This window comes from Aptenodytes forsteri, unplaced genomic scaffold (assembly GCF_000699145.1).
Source record: "Aptenodytes forsteri isolate BGI_AS27 unplaced genomic scaffold, ASM69914v1 Scaffold215, whole genome shotgun sequence".
Lineage (NCBI taxonomy): Eukaryota > Metazoa > Chordata > Aves > Sphenisciformes > Spheniscidae > Aptenodytes > Aptenodytes forsteri.
In genome coordinates this window covers 1154312-1171675 of record NW_008795910.1, presented here as the reverse complement: position 1 = coordinate 1171675, position 17364 = coordinate 1154312, and the positions used below count along the sequence as shown (strand labels likewise).

The 17364-nt window shown below is 40.8% G+C and overlaps 1 protein-coding gene across 1 annotated transcript in view; it reads right to left on the bottom strand.

Annotated features, from left to right (window-relative positions):
- The window catches only part of PTPRT (protein tyrosine phosphatase, receptor type T), a 347808-nt gene that overhangs the window by 143435 nt on the left and 187009 nt on the right, over nt 1-17364 (bottom strand). The window contains exon 8 of the mRNA XM_009284586.1: nt 16361-16470. Within this exon, the coding sequence (XP_009282861.1) occupies nt 16361-16470 (110 nt within the window). The remainder of the gene's footprint in view (nt 1-16360; nt 16471-17364) is intronic.

The window sequence follows — 17364 nt, the reverse complement described above, 5'->3', positions numbered from 1 at the left end:
AAGCAAGACAGGCCAGAATTACTCTTTAGAAACTCTTTCGAAAAGTACCACTTTGCATTCATTCAGCGTGTCATCATTACCTCAGGATACCTCCCAAAATAAGCAGCAGTGCTCCTATAATTAAGATACAGCTGAGCATTCTCATTCCAGATACGTTTATCAGGTTAGAAGTATGGTACAATGAGTACTCTAAGTGAGAAGAGAAGTAATGCAAGTACAAGAGCACAAGGTACACTCTGACACGAAGTCATTATGTTATAGTCTCTGATGTCTGCATGACCTGCTGCTCACAAAATTCATCTGCAGAGAGAGCACTCTTTTCCACTCTTACAGCAACAAGGACCTGCTTAGTTTCAGATACTGGCAGGTATGTGGGCTTTTTGTTCACCCTTTTTTCACTCTCAAGCACAGTTACTTTTATTTTTACTATCACACCAACAAAAATCAATGAACTGAGAACATGGCTGCTAGAAGCACTTAACGTTGGAAACACTTGGATACAAGATAAGGTCCCCTGCACAGACTCCCCCTTTGCAGAATCTGTAACACCCAAAAGAGGCTAAAGGAATGGTACCATTTCCAAGGAATGGCACTGGCCGGGGACCACAGCTGCAAACCAGGAAACAAGGGAAGAAAAACCGGTTTTGGTTAAGAGTCAAGCAAAACCAACGATCAAATTCCAAGTCCGCTGTTATCAGACAGGTCTATCATTGTAATTATTTAGAACTTGGATGCAGAGGCACCCAAAAACTTGAAAAGCCAAGGCTGTTCTTACAGCGTATCTGTTCTGAATGAAGGTGGTGGCCCCAGAAATCTCTCTAGAAGTCAGATTTAAGTCAGATTTAGATAGAGTTTCACATAGATATCTGCAAAGACATTCAGGTTCTTGAGCTACAAAACTACATCTAGCCATCAACCGAGTTTCCAAACTTTTTAACAGAAGGCAGGCACCCATCAGCTCTTAGGTGGTCATCTCTTGTCCCTTCCTTGAATGCATGACATTGGCTCCTCAACGTAGCAGGTTCTTGGCAGTGATGTTAAGCTTCATTTAATAGCAGAAGATTGCAATGATACCTAGCAATAGTCCCATCCACCGAAGCATATTTCTCTCTAGGGACTTTAGCATAAAAAGAAAAAGCTGTTGAACAGAAGGCAACATCTCTTCCTCTACATTTAAATCCAGGGACGTATCTGCTTGCAATGGCAAGAAGTAGAAAAAATAAGTGCCACCTCAGAGAAGAGCTCTGTCACCTCATCTGTTTCCTTCTTCAACAAAATAATGGCTCTCTGAGGGGAGGCAAGGCTGAATGGGTTGTACCAGTTTGCAGTGTGTTTAGCTGTGGGCAATATTTATAAACAGCAGAGTTTATATGCAGAAATATTTATAAACAGTAAATTTAGAGATTGCTAAAAGCTGTACTAACCATGTCGCAGAGTACACGGCCCAAATCCTGCATCCCCTTAGGTGAGAAGAGAATACAAAAGAAAGTGTTCTTCCCAAAAATAAACACCCCTTTAGTATGAAGTCCCAGAAACATTATCAGCAGGAGCTCCCAAATTTTCTGAAGGTAACTAAATGAAAAATAAAATACATCTCTATCTTCTGAAATGCTACCTCTCTCTTCCAACAGTTAAGAGGGTGCATGAAAATTAATTCAAAGCTGTTAATTGCTTTTGCAATAATTTTATTTCACTCTGCTTATTTGGGGAGAGAGGCAAGAGACATGCATTGCACGTGATGCAAACACTTGAGTGCTCAGGGACAACATACCAGCGTTTTGCTGTAAAGACGTGCAGCAAGCAGGTCTCCTAATGAGATCAATATAGTACAACAGTAACATTTTACTGGTTAAGAGTTTCTGTTGGTTTTCTCATCTACACTGACACAGCACGTAAGTTCAGAAAAGACCTGTAACAAACTTGTGAAAACCCTGAGAATCTCCTGACCAGATGGCAATCCAGCCAATCTTATGCAGGACTCAACTTGCAAACAGCCCAATAACACAGACAGATCAGCAAACACAAAACACATCCTCTTAACCCCCTACACACAGACTGTTTGGCAAGAGTGTAAAAACATTGCTGTCCTGCTCTGTACCATAAATATTACTATTGGTACAAAAAGGAGGCTTTATCCAAAAAAACAGATGCTGTCATTCTTAAAGGACCTGCTGTGCACAGCAGCAATTGGCAGAGTATTTTATTTCTGCGCTTATCTAATTTGAGACAATGCTGAAAATCCTATGTGGAACTGCAAACAGGTACAGATGCACGTTCAGCTTCAGCGAGTTTCGAATCGTCTACCAAAACAGAGGAACCGCTGTTGGGTTTATCTTATTCTTAATTGATTAATCACAGGCAAGGCTTCCACAAGCAGTGTGTGCCCCCAGCATATTGTTAAGGATTATGTTCACAGATACTCTGTTTAGACAGCACTGTGTTAAATCCCAGCAAATAATTTGGTCACCGAGATGTGCGTGGAGCCCTTTAGGAGCAAAGCTGCTAAAACAATTATGTAATGACATGAAAAAGCAGTGGGTAAACTGCACATCTTGATTCTTCCCAGGCACAAAAGCTTCACTAGGGCTTCCTCTTTATCTCAGATTTGTTTGGGAAAAATAGAGCCATTGCTACCATGCTTCCCCTATTAGAAACGTCAAACACACTGACAAATTTTTTCTTCTCGTGCCACTGAGGAGCTCAGAGTAACAAAGGAAAACACCAAGATCTCCATGCAGCAGACAGAACTGCAGCTCATCAACACCATTTCTTCACATGACAACTATTAGCAAACCACCGTAGCTGCAGGGAATTTCTCACGGTCCAGAAAGGCTGTTCCAAAGGTCCACAAAGTCCACCGTCTTTATTTAAATCTGTCAGTAAAGCAGCTAGAAATAGATGCCCCTCTGCTGCTGCTGCTGAGATTACACAAGTTAAACTAGTAGCAGGTAACAAGGGACTTCCTCAAAACTCTTTCATAAGCAGCTTTCTTGGTAGTTGATTACCATGACAGAGGGAACCGAGAGTCTAAGAAACTCAGCTGACAGCACAGCAGACCTTTGCCTCGGGCAAAGCAGAATGAATTCCCCTCGTTCCCAAGTCAATGTAATTTATAGCCCAGGGCTGTGTCTCATTACTCCTGCCCAAGCCAAGGTTGTTCGAACTTCAGTGTCAGTTGAGCAACAGACTTGTCTCTTGCTGGCACTCCTCTGAAAGCAGGAGCCATGGTTTTATTTAGCTGGAAATCTGGTCTAGCGTATAAAGAAGTTTGGAAAGAAGAGAGAATGCTTCTGGAATGTGGAGCTTTACAAGACAGATTTTATAAAGTATAACGAGAGAGAAGGATTACAGTCTCCAGGAAAAGGATTGAGTTACATCTACCAAGCAGCGCTGTTTGCTCAGCAGCAGCATGGATGAGTTCACAAAGTTCATCCTTAATACGGATGATAGCTAGGTGAGGATGTAACTTTTGTCTGGATAACCTGAATAATTTCTAATTTGTCTGTGTCCTAAATAAGAAAATGGCAAGTTAATAATGCTGTCTGCACATTATTTTGTTTTCCTCTAAATGTGATACAAGTTTAACACCGTCACAGAGATGGATAAAGAGCTCAGAAGAACCTTTTGGCTCAGTGGAAAAAAGAACCTCATCAAGCACTAAAAGGAAAAACATCCTAGACTGTAATATGCGGGAGTTCTGCATGCATGACTTGTGTTCCTACTTCTCTTCTCCAGTAAACAAACTAATAATTATTCTGCAGCCACAAGCCCCTTGTGCTCTGTGCAAAAGAAAACGGAACAGAAAACCCCACTGCATCACATTGCTCTGCTGCCAGTATTCCAGCTACAGGAAGAGCTGGGGGTTAGCAGGTTGGAGCAACCATCATTCCCACGTGGGAGCAGTCCTGTGCAGAGCTCGTGGGGGAGAAAAGGCCTGAACTTGCCCTGCAGTTTGGGGGACCACATTTCTGACTATGGAAAAGTCACCAAAGTGAGCCTTAGAGAAAGATCATTCATCCTAAAAGACAACATAAATCTGGATAGAAGCACCTTCTGCTATTTCAGCAGAGGTTTTGTTTTTTTGTTTATTTTTATTATATATTAATATATTTTATTATATTTTCTTTTACATTATATTTATTGTATTATATATCAAAATTTAAATATTATTATGTTTTCCAAACTCTTCAGAGTTTCTATCCGAGATATGGACCTTGTAGGAGCATTTTAAGGATGACAGCAACAGCCTTGCTTTTCTTGATTCCTTCTTCTGAACTTTAGAATTAGCCCATGAAAGCTGAGGGACTAATGAACCACTTCCAGCAGAAGCAGCATTTCAGACTTAAGAGTGACCCTGAACTGGGAACATTTCAACACAAAATACAAAAATGTTGGAGATGTTAAATCCTCCAGGGACGAGACTCAGGTTAAGAAGGAGCTCCTACAATTTTCACTGGTAGGCTGATTTCGGATTTATTTTGAATGGAGTTTCACTTATGTTGAAAGACCAAAATATTCCTGAAATGAGGGAGTTTGAAACAGGAATTAAATTATATGAAGACAAGGCCAGACCTTCTTTGCAGGTGTCCTGGTTTCGGCAGGGATAGAGTTAATTTTCTTCCTAGCAGCTGGTACAGTGCTGTGTTTTGGATTTAGGGTGAGAACAATGTTGATAACACACCAATGTTTTAGTTGTTGCTAAGCAGTGCTTACACTAGTCAAGGACTTTTCAGCTTCCCATGCTCTACTGACTGAGAAGGCTGGAGGTGCACAAGAAGCTGGGAGGGGGCACAGCCAGGACAGCTGACCCCAACTGGCCAAAGGGACATTCCATACCATGGGACGTCATGCTCAGTATATAAAGCTGGGGGAAGAAGAAGGAAGGGGGGGACGTTTGGAGTGATGGCGTTTGTCTTCCCAAGTCACCGTTAGGCGTGATGGAGCCCTGCTTTCCTGGAGATGGCTGAACACCTGCCTGCCCATGGGAAGGAGTGAAGGAATTCCTTGGTTTGCTTTGCTTGTGTGTGCGGCTTTTGCTTTACCTATTAAACTGTCTTTATCTCAACCCACGAGTTTTCTCACTTTTACCCTTCCGATTCTCTCCCCCATCCCACCGGGGGGCAGTGAGCGAGCGGCTGGGTGGTGCTCAGTTGCTGGCTGAGGGTAAACCACGACAGCAGGTATCTGAGGAGGAATACTCTTCATTGCCTCAAGACTGTATCTTCACAGCATCCCCTTTTTTTCAGCTCCAGAAGAAGAGAGAAGTCAACTCCAATATTGAAGAGGACACCACATTAACGAGACACTTGCTTAGCTCTCCTTTCTGTCCAACTTTTACAATTCCTATAGCTCTTTGATTACCTGGTCATCACCACCGCTGGTTTTGTCATTCATCCAAGCTCTCCCTTGCATGCAGCCAACAGCCTGAGCATCTTTCTTCTAAATCACCATGCTTTTCACTGGATGATTAGGAAAACAAAACAGGGCTGGCTGATGCTGCTATGCTCTCAAATTCTGATTTCAAGGTGATTTGTGCTCCCTTCCTCCTTGGTTTGTGAGAACGGGAGGGGAAGAAAAAAGCTCCCTTCTTTTGTGTGCTTGGAGCCAAATAAGGAATTAACGTGCCTAGCACAGTATCTGCTCCGAAGTGTACGGTACGTCAGGGGGACAATCAATTTCATGGTTCTATAAAGCTGATTGAAACATGATTACACAGCAAGCCATGGGCTCTTTTTTCTAAGACTCGCCAACCGCCCGTGCTTCTTCGGAACAATTACTGCTGCAGGTGACTTTGGATTGCAGCTGGGATGGACATTAGTTTCAATCTTATCAGGAAGTTTCAGACATTTGGGGTACAAGACTAAAGTTAATTGCACCGACTGTTACACAAAAGGAACAATATGAAGAAAGTTATCTTCTAATGAACAGGAAAGAGTTAGTGAACAGGTTAGTGAACAATCCTTCTCCAGTGTTGGATTTCAGAACTAAAGAATATATTTTATGACCAGATGATTGGGCGCATTTTCCATCTTAAAATTCAGTTTAAGCCAGGCAATTATTGCTACTTACATCCCTCCCCAGCCCACTAAATTTCATCCAGGAAATGGAAGGAAGCAGAGGCCTTTCATTTTTCCATTCGTGTACTACTTCTTCTGGGAGAAGGTTAAGGGAGAGTTAAACGGCATTTTTGCAAGTTATATTTAAGGCTGGCAACATGTGAAAGACTAAGAGCCCGGAAGAATAAAGTCCTTTAATTTAGTCACAGCACAAGCACAGCATGGTTGGTAACAGTATAAAAAGCCATAGCGCAGCTCTAGGAAAGAATATGGAAGTTAACCTAGGGAGACCCCGTGAATAAATGAGGCCCATTTGCTCCCTAGCCTATTTACCGAGAGTCACACAAACGCGGAATCAATTAAACCTGAGTACAAACACAGACAACACGTATACAAGACAGGATATAACATGGTCCTATACCCAGCCTTTCCCTTGACCAGGAACTGGGTTAGTAGGGCTGAGAAGTCTCATCTACTCTCCTTCTTGCTCAGATTCCTTCTTCCTGTTCATATTTCCTTGGGACCTTATTGCTTTTTGTTTTCTATAAATAAAACCAAGTTTAATGTCTATGAGAAAGGGAGGAAGAATGGAGTAGGTAACAAAGCAATTGGGAGCGCCTCAGTAATGTATTCAGGCCATTAAGGATTTCATTAGGTTTACTAAAAGGTCATTAATGATAAAATATCTTCTTTTATTTTACCTACTTTCTAAACATTATAGTCTATTCTGCCATTCAAGCTTGCACCCCACTGACATTAATTAGCATGCTATATATTAAGGAGAGTTTTTAATGAGCTGTTATTTCATATGATTTTATTGGAGAGCCTCATTGTTCAGTTTAATGGCAGAAAATGACAACTATAGAAATTGCTTTGATAGGACTGCAGCATTGAGGCGGTTATTCAATCTCCATACTTGTTCCTCAGTTAGTTCTTGATGCTGAAAGCATTGCTTAATATATCTCATTGCTGGTTTGCCATGCTACACTGGGCGTAGCGAAAGCTGTGGGCAATGAACAAAAACCCAAACCAACACAATGGAGTACTAACAACATCACTTACAGCTGCTCTGTTTGCTATGCGCCATAAAGTGACAGAAGCAAGACCCACGTACGTATAAAATGTTTTTGCACATTTATAGATAAAATATCAGTCCTAGCTATTATTGTAGCTGATAACTGTAAGACCACATATTTTTAGTCACTTTAATCATTAAATAACTGTAAGACCACATATTTTTAGTCACTTGAATCTTAAACTATCCATTTGTGCTTATTTTCCAAGTCAAGTGTCTGCCTCACCCTAAGTCGCTTTTCACAATTGCAGCCAAAAGCAGTTAAATTAGAAACAAAAGGAAGAGTAAGTTGTTCTTCCTGTGCTAAAACCTAGCAGCTGCCAACATCCTTCTGAAAGCTGTCCCACCCTCGCTGTCAGCAATGCCAGCTGGACAGCAGGGAGAACAGAAATCAGGAAAAATTAGTAACAAACAGGGAAGGCAAAAAGAGAAGGCAAAAGGGGAGGCAAGGGCCTCAAAGTGACAGAGGTTGGTAATGAGAGTAGGGCACGGGAAACTAAACGCAAATCCATCCTGTCCCCTGGATGACAGGATCATAGTTAAAGACTGGGTCTAATACACATGCACAAAGGACAGCAATCAGATTCATTTCCCAAAAGGAACCATAATACTGGCATCTTCTCCTTTTGAAGGCGATAAGATCATCACCTTGACTGGCTTTTCCTCTTTTACACAGTTCCTCAGTGGCGCCAATTAACAGGATAAAGCCACCACTTCTGAATTTTTCAATCCTATCTATTGGCTAAATTAAGCAATACTTAAGACGAAAGGGAAATAATCATCTAGGAAGGAAGTACAAACACATATCTGTAGTTTGCTTTCAACTTAGTTAACTACCACATTTTTTTAAGCAAGATACTGTAAGATCTGAATATGGCATTGTTAAAGAGCTGTATCGATATTACCATAACTGCACAGGTACACGGGCACTTGAAAAGATTAGATGGAAGAAATGGGATTAAGAATCAACCGTTTTCCTGGATGAGCACTGAAGGGCATGTCTGAAAGAAGAATGAAGAATAGACCAAAACTGTGTTTTTTTTCTGGAAAAGAAAATAAAGCATTGGAAGGCAGAAAGACAAGATGTTCACATATCTACAAAAGGATTTTTTTAATTTGAACTTCGTTATAAGAAAGAATAGGTTTTGGGGTTTTTTTCAGTTCTTATAACTTAGTTTAGCTTAGAAAGAGCCCAACATGCACACTAAAATAATTCAGTTCCTTCCTTTTAAAAAAAAATAAAATGCTTTGTTGTAGCCAAATATCTTTTCTCATTTGCATTGGATTTATATTGCTGCAAGTCTATTGGCTTCAAAAGAACAATAAAAACATAATCAAAGAAATTGTTGTGCTCAAGGGACTGTATTATGCTTTTATTTCTGGAAAGCTTGATCAAGCAATTTTTTTAAACAGTTGATTCATACGATTTATAACACAAGTATACTATTTACCTGGAGGTTGTCATACATTTAAAAAACCCCAGACATCTGAGTTTCTCAAAAAACCCTCTCATTTTCTCATCAAGATGTTACTGGAAACCATAGGATTTAAAAGAGCATCAGTAACAAATGCTTCTGAGTTAAGTATATCTTGCAAGTAACAGTGCGTGAGTAGCGCACAATTAAGAATCCTATATAATTTGAAGAAGTTTGTTCAAAAGCTCTTTAAGGTGTTTATTCAGCAAAGTATCCCTAATTAGGAAATCATTTAAACATCTCCTAAGTTTAAGGCTGTGTTAAACTAATTGGGTCAGGATGGAGAGAAACAACAGGAACAAAGATATAGCAGGCTCTTTTCAACAGGGTTTAGCACCTGAGTAAACAGCCAGACAGCCTGCATCTGGTGCATCCTCCCTGCCGCTGCCCTCCCGAGATAGCAGGAGCATGAACAGCCAGCGGAGTCATTGCCCTAGGAAATACCAGACAGACAGAGCAGAGCCTAATTCCTATTATCCCCCACATCAGCTTTAAATCAACACAGCTCCAGCCGACTTCAGTTCTGCCACGGCATTTTATGTTTCCAGACGCAATAGGGGGAGGAAAGCCATCCTGTTGCACCAGAACAGCAGCTGCGTACGTTGGCTGCTATATTATTGTGCACAGGTAAATTAAGATTTCCTTGCAGCATCAGATAAGCCACCTTAAATGCCCTGTGTATGGTGGAGGGGTCACTCAAGCACGTACTAGAACTGTAGGGCTGACAGGGAGCTTATAAGCCATATTACCTTATTAAACAGCATGGAAAAAGGGCTCTCTCTGGGATTCTGCTGGCTGAAAGAAAAGATACTTCTTGCGACCTTGTGCTCCTCAAATTTCACCGGAAAGCTGTCTCACTAAGCCCTGCCTTGTCCCAGAAACAGAACAACAGGGTCTGTGGCTGACATGGCATCCCAACCTGCTAAGAAGGCAAGCAATGCTCAGATTTATCGCCCTTCTCAATTGCCAAAAAAAAAGGTAATAAATGGGTGCAATCAGCACCATTCATTTTCCAAATTCTGGCCTGGATCCTGACTAAGTGGGGCCCAGAACATTGGCAGCGTCTAACCAACCTGTCCACCAAGTGCTCAGTAAATACTACAGTCAGCAAGCATATAATAGAACAATTTCTCTGCAGCCAGCCCAGCCCTCTTCCAGTGCAATTCTGCACAAAAAGCTGTTAACTACAGAACTAATTTAGCTGGGTATATATGCACAGCTTTCCTTCCATGTAATTGAGAGGATGACGCAGCCTACTAAGGAGCTGACAAAGTTTCAAACTTAAACAGATTATACATGGCCGTACAGTTTCATTGCTAGTTTAGATTATTAAAGAATTCTAATTCAACATAGTAGAGATGCAGTAACACTTATTCTTCGTGTAATTGACTTTCATGGACTCTGGACAAACAATATACTGCAGTACAAGACACCGTATAAATCCGGTGTCAAAGGAAAACAACATTAGTGCTGCAGATGAACAGAGAGTAATATCCAATTGCATGAAGACTGCATTGTCAAATGCCCCTACAGAAGAGTGATAAAGCTACGACCAAATATACAATCCTTAATTGATCATTTCCTGGGTTTTGAGCACTTAACAGTGTATCCTTAATGTTCTCTTAATGTTCAGCTAAATGCAGCAGCCAGCTGTGTGTAGCATGGACTTCCTTCAGTGCACACTTAGCGAGCTTAAGTGAGAAAGCTTCATCCCAGGAGTATCGTGCATCCACAGAATGCAATTGAGAAGCTGTAGCATGATTGATTTTTCATGGGAACATTCAAAGCCACTTCTCACTGAAGGCAATTACCAAGAATTGTCATCTTTCTACTATTTCGACTGTAGAGCTTTATATAAATTGGTTGCAAGATTTCGTGGTTGTTGCTTTCCTTCTTGTGGGAGCCATTTTTCACTGTTCTTGACCAAAAAAAGCCTTTAAATAAGCAAACAAATGACTAAGCCAAGTTGAGTTTCCAACCCTTTCAGCTTTTCCAGGAAACCTTTTTTTGCTACACCTTTTAGCAGGGAAAATTTTATCCTAAAAATGTCAGGTTTCATGAATAGCTTAAAAAAAGGCTATGAATAGAAATGCACATATATCCATGCAATGCATAGCTATCACACCAGATAATCATGCTTTGTGTTATAATAAGTATGCATTTTCAGCGGTCAAAGGTGGAAGAAATTTGTTTCCACCCTATAGTAAATGCAGGCAGTGCATCCCACAAATATTGACCTTATGCATGACCCTCTAAGAGGCAGTTTCCATGTAACGATCTCTCCTGCAGAGAAAAAGTGAACAAAGTGATTGGGAAGAAATGGCATATTGGCAACTGGAGAGATGATGAAGGACAGACTGCAATTTTACATGGCAACTAAGAGGATCTGTAACCTCTGAAGTGCAATTTAAACTCAAATCCACTGGGATTAGAGGAACTAGGCTCCAAGGATCCCATTAAAAACCTGAAATTGTGTATGAAAGGCCCTTATATCATTATTCTTGGCATCTAAATAGAGATTTACAGCATTTCAGAAACAGCGACTGAGAAAACTAGCTAGTTAGAAGCTGCAAATGCATCCTTATTTTTCCCAAGACCCATGTGCAACCCACATGGGACTTAATAATCGTAAAGACGAGAACATAAGTGATTACAAGACTACACCTTACAATGTTTAAAAAGACAGCTTGCTGTTTAAACATTGCCTTTAGGCATGGCTCATTGAAAGGACTTCAAACAGTCTGACAGTCATTTTTCCAGCCAAGGAGCTGAATATACTGTAGCCACCCTTTAAATGCTTCTAGGATTATAATACCTTATAACAGTGCCTTCCCCCAAGTAACATGACAAATATTTTAGACAGGAATGCTAAGTGTTTTTTTTTTTTCTTCCTCCTCTTTAAGGGCAAAATATTCTAAAAACTGACAATCCTGAGAAATAGATTACACACAAAAAATGTATCTACAAAGGCGAAAGCCAGCATCACTTAATGAGTGCACCCGTAAGCTTCCAGCTGCCCAAATGAACAGTAAAGTGCAGATATAAATAAGTTTTGTTTGTTTACATTTTCAAGATTAAATGCAAGTTTGCACAAAATATCTGGGTCCACCCATGTATCTGAAGCACTTCAATTTGGGTTATGGAACAAACACTTCACACAACCTCATGTCATCTAAAAGCAGGAGAATTTAAGTGCCATAGCTGGTCCATGACCTTAAATTATATTGCTTGTTCCTGCAGTCCAATGACAGCATAGGTCCTTCTGCTGTTTGATGGTGGTTTGACTTTACACACACTTAGGATAAAAAAAAAAAATAAATCTTTGTTGCATGTCTTTGTACACAAAGGCCTTGGAGCTGAACTCCCACACGGTATAAGCATAATAAGCACCATTTGATTATTAGGGATTTTAAAGCATAGCAGCTTTTCAGGACTGGTAAAAAAAAAAAAAAAAAATGCAACAAGTTGTGGTGCTTTCAGTCTGCCAGGAGACTGAAGGGAGGACAGGACTTATTACAACATTATTAGCTTCTGCCACTCACAGCTCGCTATGAGAGACAGCTGTAATAACGCCTCTTTCATGAATGTCATGCAAAACCATCTCTGTAGAGCATTCTACCCAAACCAATGTACCAGCAAAATCCATTATCGCTGTTTAGCTGTGTTTCTGAACACAGATTGATCTACTTGTCTCATGTAAGTACCCACACACCTTGAAGCTACCTGGGGACTTGACTATAGCTACAGCTCTTAAGCTTTATCTCCGTTGCAGGGCTTACTTGCAACAGCAGCCTATGCATCTCCCTCCTGGCTTACTTGACTGGACAGATCAACTGACACCTACTAACTTGGCATACGCTCATATTATTACTTTGCTGCGCTCCCCTAACACCCCCAGAATGAACTGTACCATCACTTGCTTTCTACACGGCTCATACCCTAATCTTTTCAGCATACTTATTAACTGACTTGCAATTCCCGGAGCTTTCCAAGTTCCCTTGAACAAGAGGTTTCTGCTCCCTAGAAACAGACTGCAATTACATACCGATTTGGGGATCTAGAAGGTTCCTTTGTTTAAAAATCCAGCTGTGGCTGTACCCAGTGAAACAATTAATTCTCCAACTAAACGCAGGGGGTTCTTAAACCAGCTTTAAATGCAAGGCTATTGCTGCCTTTATTAAAAGGCTACAATAGCATTTTGAAGGATAAATATCAATCAGAAGAGACTTGTATAAGTCAAAAAGGTTCATTAAGGTCCTTCCATTTTGTTTAGGCTCTTTAGAAGTATTCAGTCATTACGAAATTAGTGATTCTGGCTGCCAAATGACTTGCTGAAGGTTGCGCTGCTGAATTTCAGCTCAGTTGGCATGTAAGCAAGTGCACGTGCAAACTGCAAAGGCAATTTGTGCGATATGGAAGTCTGCCTGGCAGGGAACTGCAAGAATGATTAGAGATCTGAGAAGAAAACCTGTCCCAAGGAAAAGCAAGTCGGAAGTAAGTAGAATAGACAGCGTGTTTATTTGGAAGCATTTTAGAAGCTTACAAATTTTTTAACAGAACTAGAGGAAAAAATACAGTATCCAGATACAATGAATCAGATCTTGAAGGTGATGGCAAGGAGGGAACTATTACTTAGGAGGAGGAAGAGGGTTTTTTATTTGGTTTTATTAGAAGGGTTTGTGCCCAAGGGAGTTTGGGAGACCGTCACTTGCACGATACCTACATGTGAATCTAGCCAGTTACTTCCAGGTGTAATGCAGAACTTGACACCACTAGCTCAAACTCATAAAGTGACATTTCTTGATCTGTACTTTGCAGGGAATTTTTTTTAATAAATGTTGGTAGGTTCTTGGGTTTGTGTCTCCCTAATGACAGCGACACAAGTGCAGTGTTTCTAGATAGCTGCAAATTTGCCAGCACATCACTGAGCCGCCCGGCTCCTCCTGGTGACAGAGCAGCACTGTGGTGCTGGGCTTCAGGAACTGTGCTCCCTACAGAGACCTCATTAGAGTAGCGCTGCACAAGTTCATGGTTTGACCTTTTTTCTTCTGTTGTCGTTAGAGCCTTCTGCTTCTACCTGGATCGGTACTGTAGGCCACGGGAAAGAACTGAAAACCTATCAGAGACTAACCACTAGCTTTTTTTCCCCTCTTTAACCAATAGGTCTGCTGAACTCTGTTAAAGCAGTGTAAGGCCACGATGATACTGAAATATGGCTGAACCCTGTCTAAAATAACACTTTGGCGGTGATTACTACTGAGGAATTACTTTGGTGCTAGACACATGGCGTGAAATCTTGAAATAATACTAGTAGAGACAAAGGTGCAGGTTTAAGTATCTATAGTAGGCTAGGGATTAAGCAAGCAATACAAAAGATGCAACTACGTGGACAAATTGGATGTTTCTCAGTATTTTTAGGAAGATTAAACTTCAATTGCACGTAGCAGGATGAGATGCTTCTGTGCACGTACCTGTACTCTATTTACGGAGCAATTTAAAAACCAGGATCTCCTGTTACTTGCGCTCGTATTTGCTTGAGATACAGATTTCAACAGCCTGACAACTACCCTGAGCATGCTCTGGCCATTTCTCCAGGTTACGGGTAACTGCTCACCTGTATTTTTATCTCCAGCTAATGAACTTGTCTCAGGGTGCCACGGAGAATGGGAATGTTCTGTATGAATTTTCACATGTAAGAAGGGAGAGGAAGGGAAAACATTTCCATTCATGACAACCTTCAGGCACTCTGGTTCTGCTGGTGTTTTTAACACTTGGATTTTCATCCTTTTGGAGATGGGGAGGAGGAAAAGGAGGAAGAGTTTGAAATTCACCTTGACTTCTCTTTGGCTTCAGCTGCCAAATATGCATAGAGTCATTATCAGAAAAGAAAAATTTGTTTGTGCCTCCACTGAGACTCAAGCAATGATATGACTTGAGGGGCAAAGGCACTGCCATGATGTATCACTACCCTGGAGGCATTAAAGTATCTCTATGCAGCTGCTCAGGCAGAAAAGCTACTCAGATTGCTGAAGCCCTTTCAATGAGCTGAGCCCAAGGCAATATTTCAGTAGGGAACTCCCTCTTTAAAAATTAAAAGGAGTTATTTTTCCATCGTTTGACTTGGATTATTTTAAATGTGTTCCATTATAGGTCACCTGTGTTGCCAAAAAAATAATGAATTTGCAACTGATTCTATTCAGATTAATTCCTTAAAAATAGACAGCTTTATTGCATAGTTCCTTACACAGACACAGGATAGCCTGTAGTACACCTTCAAAAACCATAAAATTGCAAGGGTTAGTCCTATTCTAGTACAGACAGGTGGTATGAACCTGCAAAGATTTCCACAAGTGTCTCAACAGTGACCAACAGAAAATGACCCCTTACTTAAGTCAAGGATTATTGCCTGGCTGAAATGACACAAAATTAGCAAGAGGAACTTCTATTCATTTATTTAGTCTTGCTGTATCAAGTTCAGCCTACCCTTTGTGAGCCAGCTGGAGAGACGACCTTAAAAATGCAGTTACATTCAAGCCCAGGAGAAAGTTGCAGTCTCTTGCTCATGCTGTAGTGTAAGAGCTCACTGGTCTTAAACCTGCTTGATTTTTTCCATTTGACCATCAGTATGTTAGAGACAGCCAGTGTTAGCAAGGAGATCTAGGACTGACATGTTGTAAGACATGCTGTTCCAAACCGAGAAGCTTGAGGAAGAGGAAAGGAGCAGAACCTCACTGACAATGGCAGAGCTGCTTCTTGCACCCATTCCTTTTCCAAAATAAGTTTGTACATTCTCCCAGCATAAAAGGGAAAGCAAAAAAAGTGGTTCTTCCCCTCTGTATCAGAAAATGCTGCACAAGCCCACAGTGAGGATTTTCACATCACCATAAAAGCAAAATTTTTCTTCACTTTTTCTAATCTTACTGTGGTAAATGCTGAACCTATAAACTGAAACATGCTCAGCGAACACTGGTGCACCGCTTTCCGCTATTAAATAGAAGTGCCTTTACCTTCTCTTGTAGGACTGTCTGTCACTTCACACAATCCTCTAAAGCAGTCCTCCTTTTACATTCCTTTTCCGCATATTTGGGTGTAGGTGACATTATGGGTACAGTCTCACCAGAAGCACATGACAACAGTAACGCTTCCTTACCTTAACAAGAAACATCTCATCTGATACACTCCAGAATCACATTTAATTTTTTTTTTTTCCATCCAGCATAGGATGGTCAGCGACCATCCTATAACCTGCTGTATATTTTGTTTGGTGGTGGGGAAAGCGGTTGGGCTAGATGGATGTATCATTGAAAGATTTAATAAGAACTCTATAAGATGAGACTTAATGGCTATATTCTGCTGGAATTGCCAGGAAGTGTTATGACTATTGGAAAGACAGAGAGGAATTAGTTGCAGTATTTAAGTGTAAAACCTAACAGAAGTTTACCTCAAGAAAAAAAGGAAAGAAAACAGACCTTGGAGATACTGCAGAAGAAAAAAAGGGCAGGAATTGAACACCCAAGACATGGGGGAATGTATGGCTCTCATTTTGCCACCAATATCGGTAAAGAAATCTTTTCTCTTTCTTGAACTGGAAAACTTTTTCAGTGACAGCAGCAGACTATCTTGAAGATTCTTATCTATTTTAATCAGGCTTCTTTTAGCACCTGCTGAAATCTCTCAGAGCTCAGGATTGGCTTAAACACATACGAAAAGGGCCCTGTGGCATGTATTCCTTGACAACAATCTGTTCTCCTCACCTCATAGAGTGTAATGATGCCATTTGTCTCATTTGGAGGCTTCCACTGAACATAGATCTTCTCTTCAAAAGGTCCTCCCTGGATGGATTCCAAGGGAACGGGTCCAGGAACTACGGGGGGGGGGAAGAAAAAAAAAAAACAAAAACAAAACAACTGTGTTAGAAGCTACCACCAGCTCCAGCTGCACACACATCAGAAGACACCAAGAGGCCACCAGACAGGAATTTCAGAGCTGAAAATAAAAAAAAATAAAAATAATAATTAAAAAAACCCACCTCAAGGCACTACCATTACCAAGGTACTATCAGTATGAAAGGCCTATTCTCAACCTTTGGTTCACATAAGAATACCCTAATCTAACCACTAAATGATAAATAAAATCAGAATCCATAAAAATATGAAGCTAATTTCATTACGTCCTTATTCCAGTACAGTATAGCAGTAGCAGGGAATTTAATTTGTCCTTCTCCACCCAACACAACAGCAAAGCTCTATCCACCTAAACAGCCAGATTGAACCTTGGCATAAAGATGCTACTGGACTGCACACCTTTATCAATATGAAAGATTGATTTCCTCAGTAAAGTAACAATGTAAGATTTATATTTCATTATGGCTACAAGGCCAGCTAAAAAATCCACCTACTCAAGCAAAATTTTAATGCTGTGGAAGATAACTAACTAAATGCACCCCCAAGCCTGCCTGATAAAAACCCTGTTCATTCTTCTGAAAGGTCTGCCATCCTCTTATGTTCCCCCATATGATATACTGGACTGCTAGAGCCACTTTCAGCTGAGGGAGACTCAGGACAGCAACTCCTTACAGCTCTGGCAGAGGACAAACACTTCTTTTGTAACACATTAGACAGAACGGAGGCTCGTAGTCTGTAAGAGTCCTTGGTCTGAAATAGCTCAGATGGGCTAGTAACACTTTAAAGCTTTCCATCAGTACTTCCAGAAAACAGTTCTTTTGTATCAAGAACGGAAGACTTAGCACCAAATGAAT